Source organism: Nicotiana sylvestris, chromosome 6 (assembly GCF_000393655.2).
Source record: "Nicotiana sylvestris chromosome 6, ASM39365v2, whole genome shotgun sequence".
NCBI classification, from domain to species: Eukaryota; Viridiplantae; Streptophyta; class Magnoliopsida; order Solanales; family Solanaceae; genus Nicotiana; species Nicotiana sylvestris.
This window is the reverse complement of record NC_091062.1, coordinates 128,155,945-128,169,536: the sequence shown is the minus strand read 5'-3', so window position 1 is coordinate 128,169,536 and position 13,592 is coordinate 128,155,945. Positions and strand designations below refer to the sequence as shown.

General features: G+C 38.7%; 1 protein-coding gene across 1 annotated transcript; it reads right to left on the bottom strand.

Moving 5' to 3' along the window:
* Window positions 1–2,648: 2,648 nt before the first annotated feature.
* LOC138871265 (protein pxr1-like) lies at window positions 2,649–3,804 on the bottom strand. The gene is made up of 3 exons (XM_070149139.1): window positions 3,499–3,804; window positions 3,111–3,404; window positions 2,649–2,993 (listed from the first exon to the last, which is right to left on the bottom strand). Exons 1-3 carry the CDS (start codon window positions 3,802–3,804, stop codon window positions 2,649–2,651), a joined length of 945 nt encoding a protein of 314 aa, XP_070005240.1.
* Between the last annotated feature and the right edge of the window lie 9,788 nt (window positions 3,805–13,592).

Below are 13,592 nucleotides of genomic sequence, written 5' to 3'. Positions count from 1 at the left end.
TCAATGAACTTCCTCACTCTCTCCCTCTTAGTGGGAAGTATAAGAAGAGCATGACGGGCCAAGTCAATAAATCTGGTCTCGTACTGAGTAACAGTAATAGAACCCTGCTGGAGATGCTCAAACTGCCTATGATAGTTCTCCCTCTGAGTGATAGGAAGAAACTTCTCCATAAATAGCTGAGAGAACTGATCCCAAGTCAAAGCTGGTGACCCAGCTACTCAAGTCAAACAATAATCTCTCCACCAAGTCTTGGCGGATCCAGACAAGCGAAAAGCAGCAAAGTCAACTCCATTGGTCTCCACTATCCCCATTGATGTTCTAAATCTCAATACCACACAAGAAGGGGGGATGATTTGTGTGGTACCCAATTTTTTCTCTAGAAGAACCTGGTTCTTCTAGGTGTTCTACCTACTACTGTTTGCGGAATAAAAGTACATAAAATAAAGAACACAGAGATTTTTACGTGGAAAACACCTGGCTCAAAAGGTGAAAAAACCACGACCTACTGCTCAGTAGGATTTTTCCAAACTGACACTAAGATCACTGAGCCGAAATAGCATTTACAAAAACTCTTTGTAAACCTAAGGATTAACTCTAATCCCTTGTAGCACACAGCCTCAATTGTTGCGACAACGTCAAGTTAGCTTATAACTTAAACGCTCAAAGTACCTAATACAATTGCTTCTATGAAAGCTGAAAGGTACAACTTTAAACCACCTACTACAATTGAACTAGAATAAGAAAAAATACAATGAAACTGGTTCTTCTATCTCGTTCAAGTAGCTTCAGGAGTGCACACTCAAATCTCACTTAAATTGCTTGCAAAATCGCCTTGCTCTTTTGCTTTCAATTTTGTTTAACTTCTGCGTTTGTGCAATCCCAGTAAAAGAGAACAATCACTGTCATTTAATAGGTTAGAAATCAGAGTTTGATTGGGACTCAATTTCTGATCTTCTATCGTAGTTGAGTCCTTGAAGATATCAAACTCTAACACTCTCTTTATCTGGATTGTGTTCTCTTCATATAAGGAGACTTTCTTCCCTTATCCAATATGCAACCTTTTCAATCAGATCAGGAGATATTGCTGCTTGATCAGTAGGACTTATCTCCATCACGTGCATCTCACATGTGTAGGTTGATCATAACAGTGCTTCACAAGATGGACCTGGTCTATGACTGAGTTCATTTGTCATTCTTCAAAACTTCACATGTTCTTGGTCTAACAAATTCCCCCTTTTTGATGATGACAAACTCTGTGCTTTTTACTGATAAAAAAACCTGTAAGAACTCAGCTTAACCATCAACACTAAACTTAGAAAATTTTCTTTTCATCAAGGACCAGGTTAATTAGGTTATAAATATCACTTATTTCAGAATAATGTGTAAAGCACAATATCTTTTCCCCCTTTTGGCATCATCGAAAAGTTGCATACACAGTGTGAATTCTAGATTTTAAAAAGTACTCATGGCCACTGGGGCAACTGCAAGTGCAATTATGGTGCAATCATCAGTAATCAAACAAACATATTTAAACTATCAAGGTCAAAATAATCATTGAACAAGATAAAATAGCATTTGTCATTGAGAGAGATATGTTGCCACTAACAATCCACAAAAAGAAAGAAAAACATCCAAACCATGAACAAAAAATAGAAAAATCCCTAATCTGGGTCACTGGGGTACTAGAACTAGTTTAGGAGACAGAAACTAGGAGTCCTAAAGCTTGGAGGAACTAGAGGGTTGAGTTTGGAGAAGATTCAGTATGTTCTGAAGAATTCCATCATTCTTCTCCTTTTCTTTTGCAAGCTCAATTCTGAGACCATCCGTCTCAGCTTCCACTTCAACCACAAAAGCCTTGAGCCTAGCAATTTCAGCATCCTTAGCTGCACATTCCTGAACCAAAGTCCTAACTTTGCTGTTGATGGGTGTCCTCAAGGATGAACTAGGTTCAACTAGGATGGCATTGACTGGATAGTCACAAGCAAGAAGAGTTTTGATGCCAAAGTATTCTTTGATCGAGGCCATTTCCCATTTCTTTAGAGGCACATTAAGCCTGTCCAGAACTGTGGTTAGTGTAAAGCCATATGGGGTAGCATGAGCCTTGGAACCATTTATGACCCTGTCTAGCAGTTTGACTATGAGGGCAGGCCAGTTGATTTGCTTTCCTCTCTCTAGGCATTCCATACTAACCAGATCCATGTAGTTGGCAGTGTGCCTTCTCTCCTGTCTTGGCAATAAGCACTTGTTGACTAACTCAAACACCACCTTGTGCTGAGGCCTCATATGACTTTTCTGCACAGCTCTGGCTTCATTCACATTCTCTGAATCACAGAACTTTTTGGTGATTTCAAGGGTAGTGAGGAGGGAGTCCAGGCATGGCCACCTTTGCTTAGTATAGTCATCAAACCATTTAGAGGGTATGTCCAGAATCTCTCCCAGTTTCACAGCATCAAACTGTACTTGAACTCCCTTCACCTGGCTACTGACAACTCCATCCTTAACAACAACATTTGCCATAAATTCAATCAACTCATTTCTAGCTAGCCTACCTTCCATCTATAGGACCATGTCCTTCCATCCTTGAGCAGCCAAAAAGTCTACCAATCTCATCATCCCTGGTTCCACCAGGTCCTTCAACAATCTAACTTTTAAGTTTTTTCTTCTGCCAAAATGGCAAGCTTATCCTTTTCCTTCTCAGATTCATCATCGTCTTCTTCTTCTCCACTCCAATCACCATCATCAGAAACTTTGGTTTGTTTAGCTTTCACTGCAGATCTTGTCCTCTTGGCTAGTGTGGGTTCAGCAGCTACAGGCACAGAGGAGGACTTCTTGGAGGAAGTCTTGGGTTTCTTAGGCTTGGGTGTAGGAACCTCCACTGTTGTACCCCTCTCTTGATGGACTAGTTCCATCTCTTCTTCCTCAATAGCCTCTGAGGATTCTGCAATCTTTCTCTTTCCCTTATCCTTTTTCCTTTTCTTGCTTTCTTCTAAAGCCTTTTATAGATCAGCTTCACTCTGTTTTACCCTGCTTCTTGTGGCTCTACCCCTAGGCACTGAAGAGGCAGTAGGTGTTGGGGATGAGGCTTTTCTTTTCATGGATGTCTTGGAAACATTTTGGGCTTTTGGTGTAGTAGCTTTGCGTTTCTTTGGGTTATAACTTGCCCCAACCCTTTTCAGTAGGTCAACCAAGGTTTCTTTAGTAGATGAAACAGGTTTATCTCTTTTTTTGCTTAGATGAACTAACCCCTCAGCTGCTTCCCCAGAACCACTTCCCCCTAACTTCATGCCACTCTTATCTAACCTATCTTGTGCAACCCCACATATAGCAAGAAATGCTCCCTTCCCTTTTCCCCTCTCTTCACCACATGCACCCTCTTTTTTTTTCTTTTTCAGACTTCTTTTTACCTCCACTCCTACTCATCTCAAGCAACTCAACATCCATAATGGGTCCAACTAGAACAAAACTAGTTTCTAAGTTTTCAACCACAGAAGAACTTACCTCAGAAGGAGATTCTTGAGTCTTTTCAAAGTCATAAGACCCATGTCTATCTCCCTCAGTCGCGAATTGAAAGGATTCAGACTCAGACCTAGAATCAGACTTTGGAGCTGGGCTTTCTTTCACTTGGCTAGCTTTCAACCTTTCATTTAAAACCTTCCTCATAGCCCCAGATGCTATAGTTTTTCGAGCAAGCATTTTTTGCCTTCGAAACCTAAGTTTTGGAGATACACTGGGTAGAGTAGATGAGGATGAATTTGAGAGAGATGGTGGTGGAGGAGTGCCAGGATGATCTTGTGGGTTAGACATGATTCTTCGTTTCTTGAGAGGATTTGGGAATTTTGGAGAAGAGGGCAATTAGAATTGAAGAGGAATTTTTGACGGTTTTAGAATTATGAAGAAGACTAGAGATGTGGTATGTATTTAAAGCGAATTAGACATTAAATAAGTAACTACAACTTTTTCAGGGGTCAAATAGAATTCTAATCAAACTAAAATTCCAGAATTTTAATGATAGATTTGGCTTCCCTAGATATTAGGCAAAAGTCACGGTTTAGAGTTCTAGATGGACGGAACTGGTTCAATGCTCAACGGATAGAATTTTCTAGGAATTTGATAAGTATAGGACTTCTGCTCATGATTGAATTATTAATCTTTCTAATTGTGTAGAATATAAAAAACATACATGAGCTTTCATATGAACCCATACTGATAAACCATGTTCTTCATATAGAACTTTCTTGAACATGCTTCAAATGCCATAATAGAGAAAATGTTGTAAGAGATCAGTGAGTCATATATACACATGTCACTAGAGTATACTAATTAAAGTATGAACTGAGTACGAATTAATCTAGATATTTACACAAGGTTAGAATTCCTAACAAAAAAAATTCAATTTTTTGTGCATTCTGAGCTGGATCTATTAGGTGATCTTAATCATCCCTAATTCCAACATATTCCTCTCAAAGTTTTCTCTACTTAGTGCTTTAGTGAAGATGTTAGCAATTTGCTTATCAGTAGCACATAATTCTATGAAGATCAAACCTTTCTCATAGTTGTCTCTTAAGAAATGGTGCCTAACATCTATGTGCTTAGTCCTCTTATGATGAACAGGGTTCTTTGTCATACTTATAGCACTAGTGTTATCACAAAATATAGGAATGCAACCAACTTCAGTGCCAAAGTCTACTAGCTGTTGTTTGATCCATAGCAATTGAGCACAACAAGAGGCAGCAACAACATACTCAGCTTCAGCAGTAGATAAGACCACTGAATTTTGCTTTTTAGTAGCCCATGACACTAGACATGAACCAAGGAAGTGTGCCATACCTGAAGTGCTCTTCCGATCCACTAGGAAACCTGCATAATCAGCATCAGCATATCCTACTATATTGAAATTACTACCTTTGGGGTACCAAAGACACAAATCAATGGTGCCTTTCAGATATCTTAGTATCCCCTTGACAGCAATCAAGTGAGACTCTTTTGGATTTGCCTGAAAACGAGCACAATGCCCTACACTAAAAACAATGTCAGGTCTGCTGGCAGTAAGATACAAGAGTGAACCAATCATACCCCTATACAACTTTTGATCAACTGATGAACCAGGTTCATCAATGTCTAATTTAGTGGCAGTTGCAATGGGTGTGTCTATTTCTTTTGATTCTTCCATTTTAAACTTTTTGATAAGCTCTTTTGCATACTTCTGCTGTTGGATCATGGTTCTATTAGGATTTTGTTTGATCTTCAAGCCTAAGAAAAAGTTAAGCTCACCCATCATACTCATTTCAAACTCACTCACCATTAATTTTGCAAAGTCCTTACTTAGCTTATCAGTGGTGCCCCAAATATTATGTCATCAACATATATTTGTACCACAAGGAGATCCTTACCTTTTTCCCTTAAGAATAAGGTACTGTCAATTTTACCTCTTTTGTAACCATGCTCCAGTTGGAATTTGGATAGTCGTTCATACCATGCTCTTAGGGCCTGCTTGAGTCCATAGAGAGCCTTGTCTAACTTGTACACATGCTCAGAACATTCTTTGCTCTCAAACCCTGGAGGTTGTTTTACAAACACTTCTTCTTTCGGGTAGCCATTCAGGAAGGCACTTTTGACATCCATCTGATGAAGAGTGAATTCCATGTGTGCTGCAAAGGCTATGAGGAGTCTGATTGCCTCTAATCTTGCAACTGCAGCAAAAGTCTCATCATAATCTATGCCTTCCTCTTGACTGTAACCTTGGACCACCAGTCTTGCCTTGTTTCTTGTAACTGTTCCATCTTCATCAAGTTTGTTTCTGAAGACCCATTTTGTACCAATAACTGATCTGTCCTTGAGTCTTGGAACTAGATGCCAAACTTGACTTCTCTCAAACTGATTGAGTTCATCTTGCATTGCATTCACCCAATCTGCATCCTGCAAAGCCTCAACAACATTTTTAGGTTCAATAAGAGATAAAAAGGCATCAAAAGTACACAGATTCTTTAATTGTGATCTAATTTTGACTCCAGATGTTGGATCAGTGATAATGTTCTCAATAGGATGAGAACTTTGATACTTGTAAGGTCTTACAACCAACTGGTCTCTGCTAGATGTTTCTCCCATGTTTTGTTGCTAAGAAATAGGGTCATGAACATATTCTTTTAGGGGATTTATTTCAATTCCTCTTTGATCAGTTCCCCCTGTTAGGTTGCCCTGGATGGAAGAACCTGTTCCTTATTTTGGTGTCACTTTGACTTGTGCTGAGGTTTCAGTCAAATCCTTTACCAATCCAATGGCTTCATCTTCATGTGTCCTATCTCTCAGAAAGAATGTTAGTTTCATCAAAATAATACATGTACACTTTCTTCTACGCACAAAGTTCTTTTATTATACACTTTATATGCTTTGCTATGTGAAGAATATCCCAAGAATACTCCCTCATCACTTCTGAGATCAAACTTACTTAGGGAGTCTTTTCCATTATTGTGCACAAAGAACTTGCATCGAAATGCCCTAAGATGGGATATATTTGGTTTTCTCCCTTTAAGTAACTCATAGGGAGTCTTCTCTACAAGAGGTCTAGTTATGCATCTATTGATAATGTAACATGCAATGTTTATAGCCTCTGCTCAGAAGCTATGGGGCAGTTTACTAGAAAGAAGCATAGTCCTAGCCATGTCTTCAAGAGTCTTGTTCTTTCTTTCAACTACTCCATTTTGTTGAGGGGTCCTAGGGGCAGAGAAGTTATGAACTATACCATTTTCATCACAAAATTCAGCAAACTTAGCATTTTCAAATTCAGTTCAATGATCAGACCTAATTGATGTAAGTTGATTTCCTAATTATTTCTGAGTTTTTCTAACAAAGGCAGTGAACATGTCAAATGCTTCATCTTTAGATGTTAAGAATAGTACCCAGGTAAATATAGAATAATCATCAACAAGTACTATTACATATTTCTTTCCTCCTCTGCTCATGGTTCTCATTGGACTACAGATATTCATATGGACCAGTTCCAACGACTTGGTTGTGCTTACCATTTTCTTGATTTTGAAAGATGATCTTACTTGCTTCCCCTTGCACAGGCCTCACAAACTTTGTCTTCTTTGAAATTGATGTTGGGTAACCCTATCACCAAGTCCTTAGAAACCAATTTGTTTAGCTGATTCAAATTGGCATGACCAAGTTTTTTGTGCCATAGGAGGGAATCATTGCAGTCAGCTTAGCGGCAATCAGACTCCTCAGCAATGCAGTCAGCTTTTGTGCCATAGGAGGGAATCATGACCAAGACTTCTTCAAGTCTTCAGCAATGCAGTCAGCTCTTGTCTTTGGCACATCCAGTCCTTCAGCATTCTTCTTAGTAGTTGCTATAGGACCATCAGTGACTATGTCCCAGAGTTCATAGTCTTCTCCTATGATGTGATCCCTCATCCTGTTCTTCCACCAAGAATAATACTGACCATTGAAAAGTGGATGCCTAGGAGTGGATTGCCCTTCCCAGTTCCCAGGCGGTGCACTCATGTTGATCTTTTCCTAAGATGTTAGTCTCTTCAAGGATAACCCGTTCTGATACCAATTGATATTCTAAACGTTAATACAATACAAGAAGGGGGTGATTTGTGTGGTACCCAATTTTCGCTCTAGATGAACCTGGTTCTTCTAGGTGTTCTAACTACTACTGTTTGCGGAATAAAAAGTACATAAAATAAAGAACACAGAGTTTTTTACGTAGAAAACACCTGGCTCAAAAGGTGAAAAAACCACGACCTACTACTCAATAGGATTTTTCCAAACATCCACTAAAATCACTAAGCCAAAACAGCATTTACAGAACTCTTTGTAAACCTAAGGATTAACTCTAATCCCTTATAGCACACAGCCTTAACTGTTGTGACAACTTCAAGTTAGCTTATAACTTGAACACTCAAAGTACCTAATACAATTGCTTCTATGAAAGCTGAAAGGTACAACTTTAAACCACCTACTACAATTGAACTAGAATAAGAAAAAACACAATGGAACTGGTTCTTCTATATCATTCAAGTAGCTTCACGAGTGCACACTCAAATCTCACATAAATTTCTTGCCAAATCGCCTTGCTCTTTTGCATTCAATTTAGTTTAACTAATGCGTTTGTGCAATCCAAGTAGAAGAAAACAATCGCTGTCATTTAATAGGTTAGAAATCAGAGTTTGATTGAGACTCAATTTTTGTTCTTCAATCGTAGTTAAGTCCTTGAAGATATCAAACTCTAACACTCTCTTTATCCGAATTGTATTCTTTTCATATAAGGAGACTTTCTCCCCTTATCCAATATGCAACCTTTTTTATCAGATCAGGAGATATTGATGCTTGATCAATAGGACTTATCTCCGTCACGTGCATCTCACATGTGTAAGTTGATCATGACAGTGCTTCACAAGATGGACCTGGTCCATGACTGAGTTCATTTGTCATTCTTAAAAACTTCACCTGTTCTTGGGGCCAACACCCATGTTCCGAAGAACCTCGTGATAGCTGTCCAAAATAATCCTGGGGATCCTCAGAAGTTGCACCAACAAAAGTAGTAGTGAAGAGCTTGGTGAACCTGTCTAATCTCCATAAAGCATCAGCAGACATAGTTAGCCCCTCTTCGGTCTGTGCCATAACACCAGGCTAAACTACCTCAACTGGCTGAGTTGCTAGAGTCTGAAACTGGGGAGCCATCTACTCCGGAGTGCGAGTAGCAGGAGTTTGGGCTACTCCTCCAGCCTAAGAGACGGCTGGTGCTACAGGAAGCAAGCTTGCCTGGGTGACACTCTCCATAAGGCCCACTAGACGGACCAAAGCATCCTGAAGTACCGATGTGGCGATGAACCCCTCTAGGACCTGAGCTGGTCCTACTGGAACTGCCTGGGCTCGAAACTCATCATCAAACTCAACCTGAGGCTCCGCCGCTAGTGCTGGTGCTGGTTCTCGAGCTCTGGGTTGAGCCCTGCCTCAGGCCCTATCACGGCCTCGACCTTTGCCTCTCACAGCAGCTACTACTGGGGGATCGAGCTGATGATCAGGTGATGAAGCGGTACGTGTTCTCACCATCTGCGAAAGAATAGAGTGGAGGTTTAATTAGCATTGAGAAATCAAGTCGCACGACAGGAAAGAATAGATGTGAAGTTTTTCCTAACTCTGTAGCCTATGGGATAAATATAGACGTCTCCGTACCGATCTTTCAGACTCTACTAAGTTTGTTTGTGAATTGTGAGACCTAAGAAACCTAGAGCTCTGATGCCAACTTGTCACGACCCAGATTTCCCACCCTACGGAGTCGTGATGGTGCCTACTAGTGAAAGCTAGGCAAGCCAATTATTCAAATGACTTAACCTTTTTCATTTTAATCCCCTAACAGTGGTAAATAACATCATATAAATAGAGGAAATAATAAAGCAGAAGACTGAAATGTAACAAGATAATAATAATTCTTATACATATCCATAACAAACTACCTAGAACTGGTGTCACAATCTCACAAACTGTCTAGAAATACTACAAATAGTGGGTTCGAAAGATAAATACAACAGTGTTTCTGAAATACATAGAAGGAACAGTAAGGAAAGATAGAAGGAGATGCCAAGGCCTGCGGACGCCTGCAGGACTACCTCAGGTCACCTGAATGGATTGAAGGCAGCAACCTCACTGCAGTCCAAAAGCTACAACACTGGGATTTGCACACAGTGCAGAGTGTAGTATCAGTACACCCGACCCCATGTGCTGGTAAGTGCCTAGCCTAACCTCGGCGAAGTAGTGACGAGGCTAGGACCAGACTACCAAATAAACATGTGCAGTTAAATCATATACAGCGGAAAAGTAAAAGCAGAAATGTACAGTTAAGGATAGGAGGGGGGAACATGCTGCGGGGAACATCAAGTAATAACAGAAGAACAGCAGATAAATATAGGGAACACCAAAATTCAATTATCAACAAGAATCATAAATAAAAGACAAGTGCACGGCATCACCCTTCGTGCTTTTACTCTTGTCTTCACCATAAAATCAATAAAATCGGCATGACATCACCTTTCGTGGCACGGAATGATCCTTCGTGCATTATCATGGAACAGAATGATCCTCCGTGCATTATCACTCATATTATGGCACGGAATTCTACATCGTGCGGCACAGCATCACCCTTCGTGCTTTTACCTCACAATATCGACACGACATCACCCTTCGTGCATTAACACTCACAAAAATCATACACGGCATCACCCTTCGTACTTTACACTCTTCCTCACCCAAGCAACAATCACAAAGTAATTTGGGCAAGAGAATCAATAATATTTCAGTAAAATCCCTGCAAGGAAACAATAGCATAATAACAATATCCCGGCAAGGGAAACAATATCATGAATAATAACGTCCCGGCAAGGGAGATAATACCAAAGCAATAACATCTCGGCAAGGGAGACAATATTATAAACCTCTTCTCTTTCCACAATTTCTTCACAACTCATTTCTCAACTTAAGCCAATGCTCTACAATGATCAATTACCAACAATACTTCCGCAAGTCTTGTTCAACAATAGAAATCATACTATAAAGCATGAACAATACGAAACTGAGTCACATTAGTCATAGTATAAGACTCACGAGCATGCTTGACACCGACGTATAGATACTCGTCACCATGCCTATACGTCGTACTCAACAATTAACACATAGCAAATAGACTCAACTCCTAATCCCTCAAGCTAAGGTTAGACCAAACACTTACACCGATGCCACGAACATAATTCAAGCCTCAACTACTGCTTTGCCTCTAGTTTTCACTACCAATTCACTTGTATCTAGCCACAAGTTACTTAACTATATCAATAAATGCAAAATGAATCAATTCTAATGCATGAAAATAAGTTTTCCAATGATTTCGCCAAAAAGTCAAAAATCGACTCCAGACCCACATGATCAAAACCCGAGATTCGAACCAAAACCCACTTACCCATTCATCCACGAACCAAATATATAATTTATTTTGAAATCGGACCTCAAATCGAGATCCAAATCCCCAAAATTTGAAAATCCTAAGTTCTACCCAAAACACCCAATTTCCCCCATGAAAACCCTTGATTTTGAGTTGAAATCATGTGAAAAGATGTTATAGATTGAAGAAAACGAGTTAGAAATGACTTACAATCGATTTAGAAAAGTAGTTCCCTTTGAAAAATCGCCCAAAAATGTTTTAGGTTTGAGAGAGTTTGAAAAATGAGAAATTTTCGACTAAGTTATGATTTAGCAGGTCGCAGATGTCACAATTGCGACCAGGGTTTGCAATTGCGAACCCCTTCAGGACCTGCTATCTTCGCATTTGCGATCAGATGTTTGCAATTGCGAAGGGATTGTCGCATTTGTGACAGCTGGGGATTTCTGGGGTATTCGCATTTGCGAAGAAATGCTTGCAACTGCGAGCAACGCTGGCCAGGGCTTACTTCGCAATTGCGAAGAGCCCCTGGAAATTCCCAAGCAGGATAGGCTCGCAATTGCGACACCTGACCTCGCAATTGCGAGATCAGAGCCTGCAACACATACCAGATGAAAATCTAAAACTTCCTAAGTCCAATTCCACTCTATGGCCTATCCAAAACTCACCCGAGCCCTCGAGGCTCCAAACCAAATATGCACACTAACCTAAAAACATCATACGGACTTGCTCGTGCATTCAAATCATCAAAATAACAACAACAACTATGAATTAAACCTCAAATTCATAAAATCACTCAAGAACATCAAAATTCTTATTTTCTCAACCATAGGTCCGTTTTATACCAAACCAATTTCGATCTTTACCAAATTTCACAAATTCCACTTAATTATTATTTCAAACTTGTACCGGGCTCCGAGACCAAAATACGGGCCCAATACCATCAATTTCAAACATTTTTTCCTTTCCAAAAACTCTTATATTTTCTAAAAAATAATTTTCTTTAAAAATTTATTTCTCGGGCTTGGGACCTCGGAATTCGATTCCGGATATATGCCGAATTCTCAAATTTAACTACGGACCCTATGAGACCATCGGATCATGGGTCCGGGTCCGGGTCCGTTTACCAAGAATGTTGACCAAAGTCAACTTTATTCAATTTTAAAAGCAAATTTCCTTATTTCACTTAGTTTCACATAAAAGCTTTCCGGAAACGCGTCCGGACTGCACACGTAAATTGAAGTAAGACAGAAAGAGGTTTTCAAAGCCTAGGAGTACTGAATTTACTTCCAAAACAAGTGATGACCTACCGGAGGAGAAGATTGTTTAGAGCCAATACTTACGTGAGCCGTGGGTGGGAGAGAGATCCTACATCTTTACCTTCTTTTTTGTGCTTTAGTTTTATATTTAAAATGCCTACGCTTTTTAATTGTTTGAATGGAGTTCCTGTGTTGAATTTGTTAATGATTAGATCATCAGTGACTTAGAAGCCAAAAATATTAATGATCATCATTAGTTATTTAGCATTTCTCTTCTAAAAAGATTGACTAAATACTGAATTTTTTTTGATTTGAGGCATTATGCAATGGCGAATATTTGGAACGATTTTAGGATCAGTTGTAGTCAACGTGGGACTATTTGTCTTCTATTTCCTTGGCAATGCTTTATTAATATACTCAACAATTGCCTTCTATCTTAATTTGCATCATGCAGCAGTGTTTGCTCTTGAATTTCCTCAAAATTCTCACCAGGAGAAAGAGAGTCGGGAAGAGAGGCAAGAATTTGAACCTAAAGGCCTACAAACAATTCTTCACATTGCTCTCTGCATAGGAAATAGGAGCACAAAAATATAATTGTTGGACTATAGGAGTACTACCAACAAAGAGTTCCGTTTTTGCAAGGCATACGTTGACAACTTATATTTTTCGGCAACGGGCTAAATATACCCCTTTACTTTCAAATATTATTTACCTGTACCCCTCGTTATACTATTAGGCTATCTATACCCCTATTGTCATACTATTGGGTTATCTATACCCCTACTGTCATACTTTGAAACAAAAATATCCCTATTTTGGATGGAGTGACACGTGGCAATACCAGATTAAAACGACCCATTTCTTTTTTTTTCCGACCCGTTTTTAAAAAAACCCACCACCCGGCCCCTATTTTCATTAAAATATTTTGTCAAAAAACAAAAAAAAAATCTGTTTTTACAAATTTGTTTTTCCAGTTTTTACAAAACAAAATTCTTTTAAAAAAACTGAAAAAATGGAAAAAAATATTTTTCAAAAATGAAAATATTTTGTTGAAAATAATTTTTTCAGTTTTTAAAAAACGAAAATATTTTGTTAAAAAATGAAAATATTTTTTTCTGTTTTTACAAAAAAAATTCAATTTATACAAATTTGTTTTTTCAGTTTTTACCAAAAGAAAATCTTTAAAAAAAAACTAAAAAAAAACATTATTCAAAAAACGAAATATTTTGTTGGAAATATTTTTTTCAGCTTTTAAAAAACTAAAATATTTTGTTAAAAACTGGAAAAAAATCCAGTTTTACATTTTTTTTCAGTTTTTACAAATATGTTTTTATATTTATTACAAAAAATTATATTTTGTTAAAAAAACGATTTTTTTTCAGTTTTTACAATTTGTT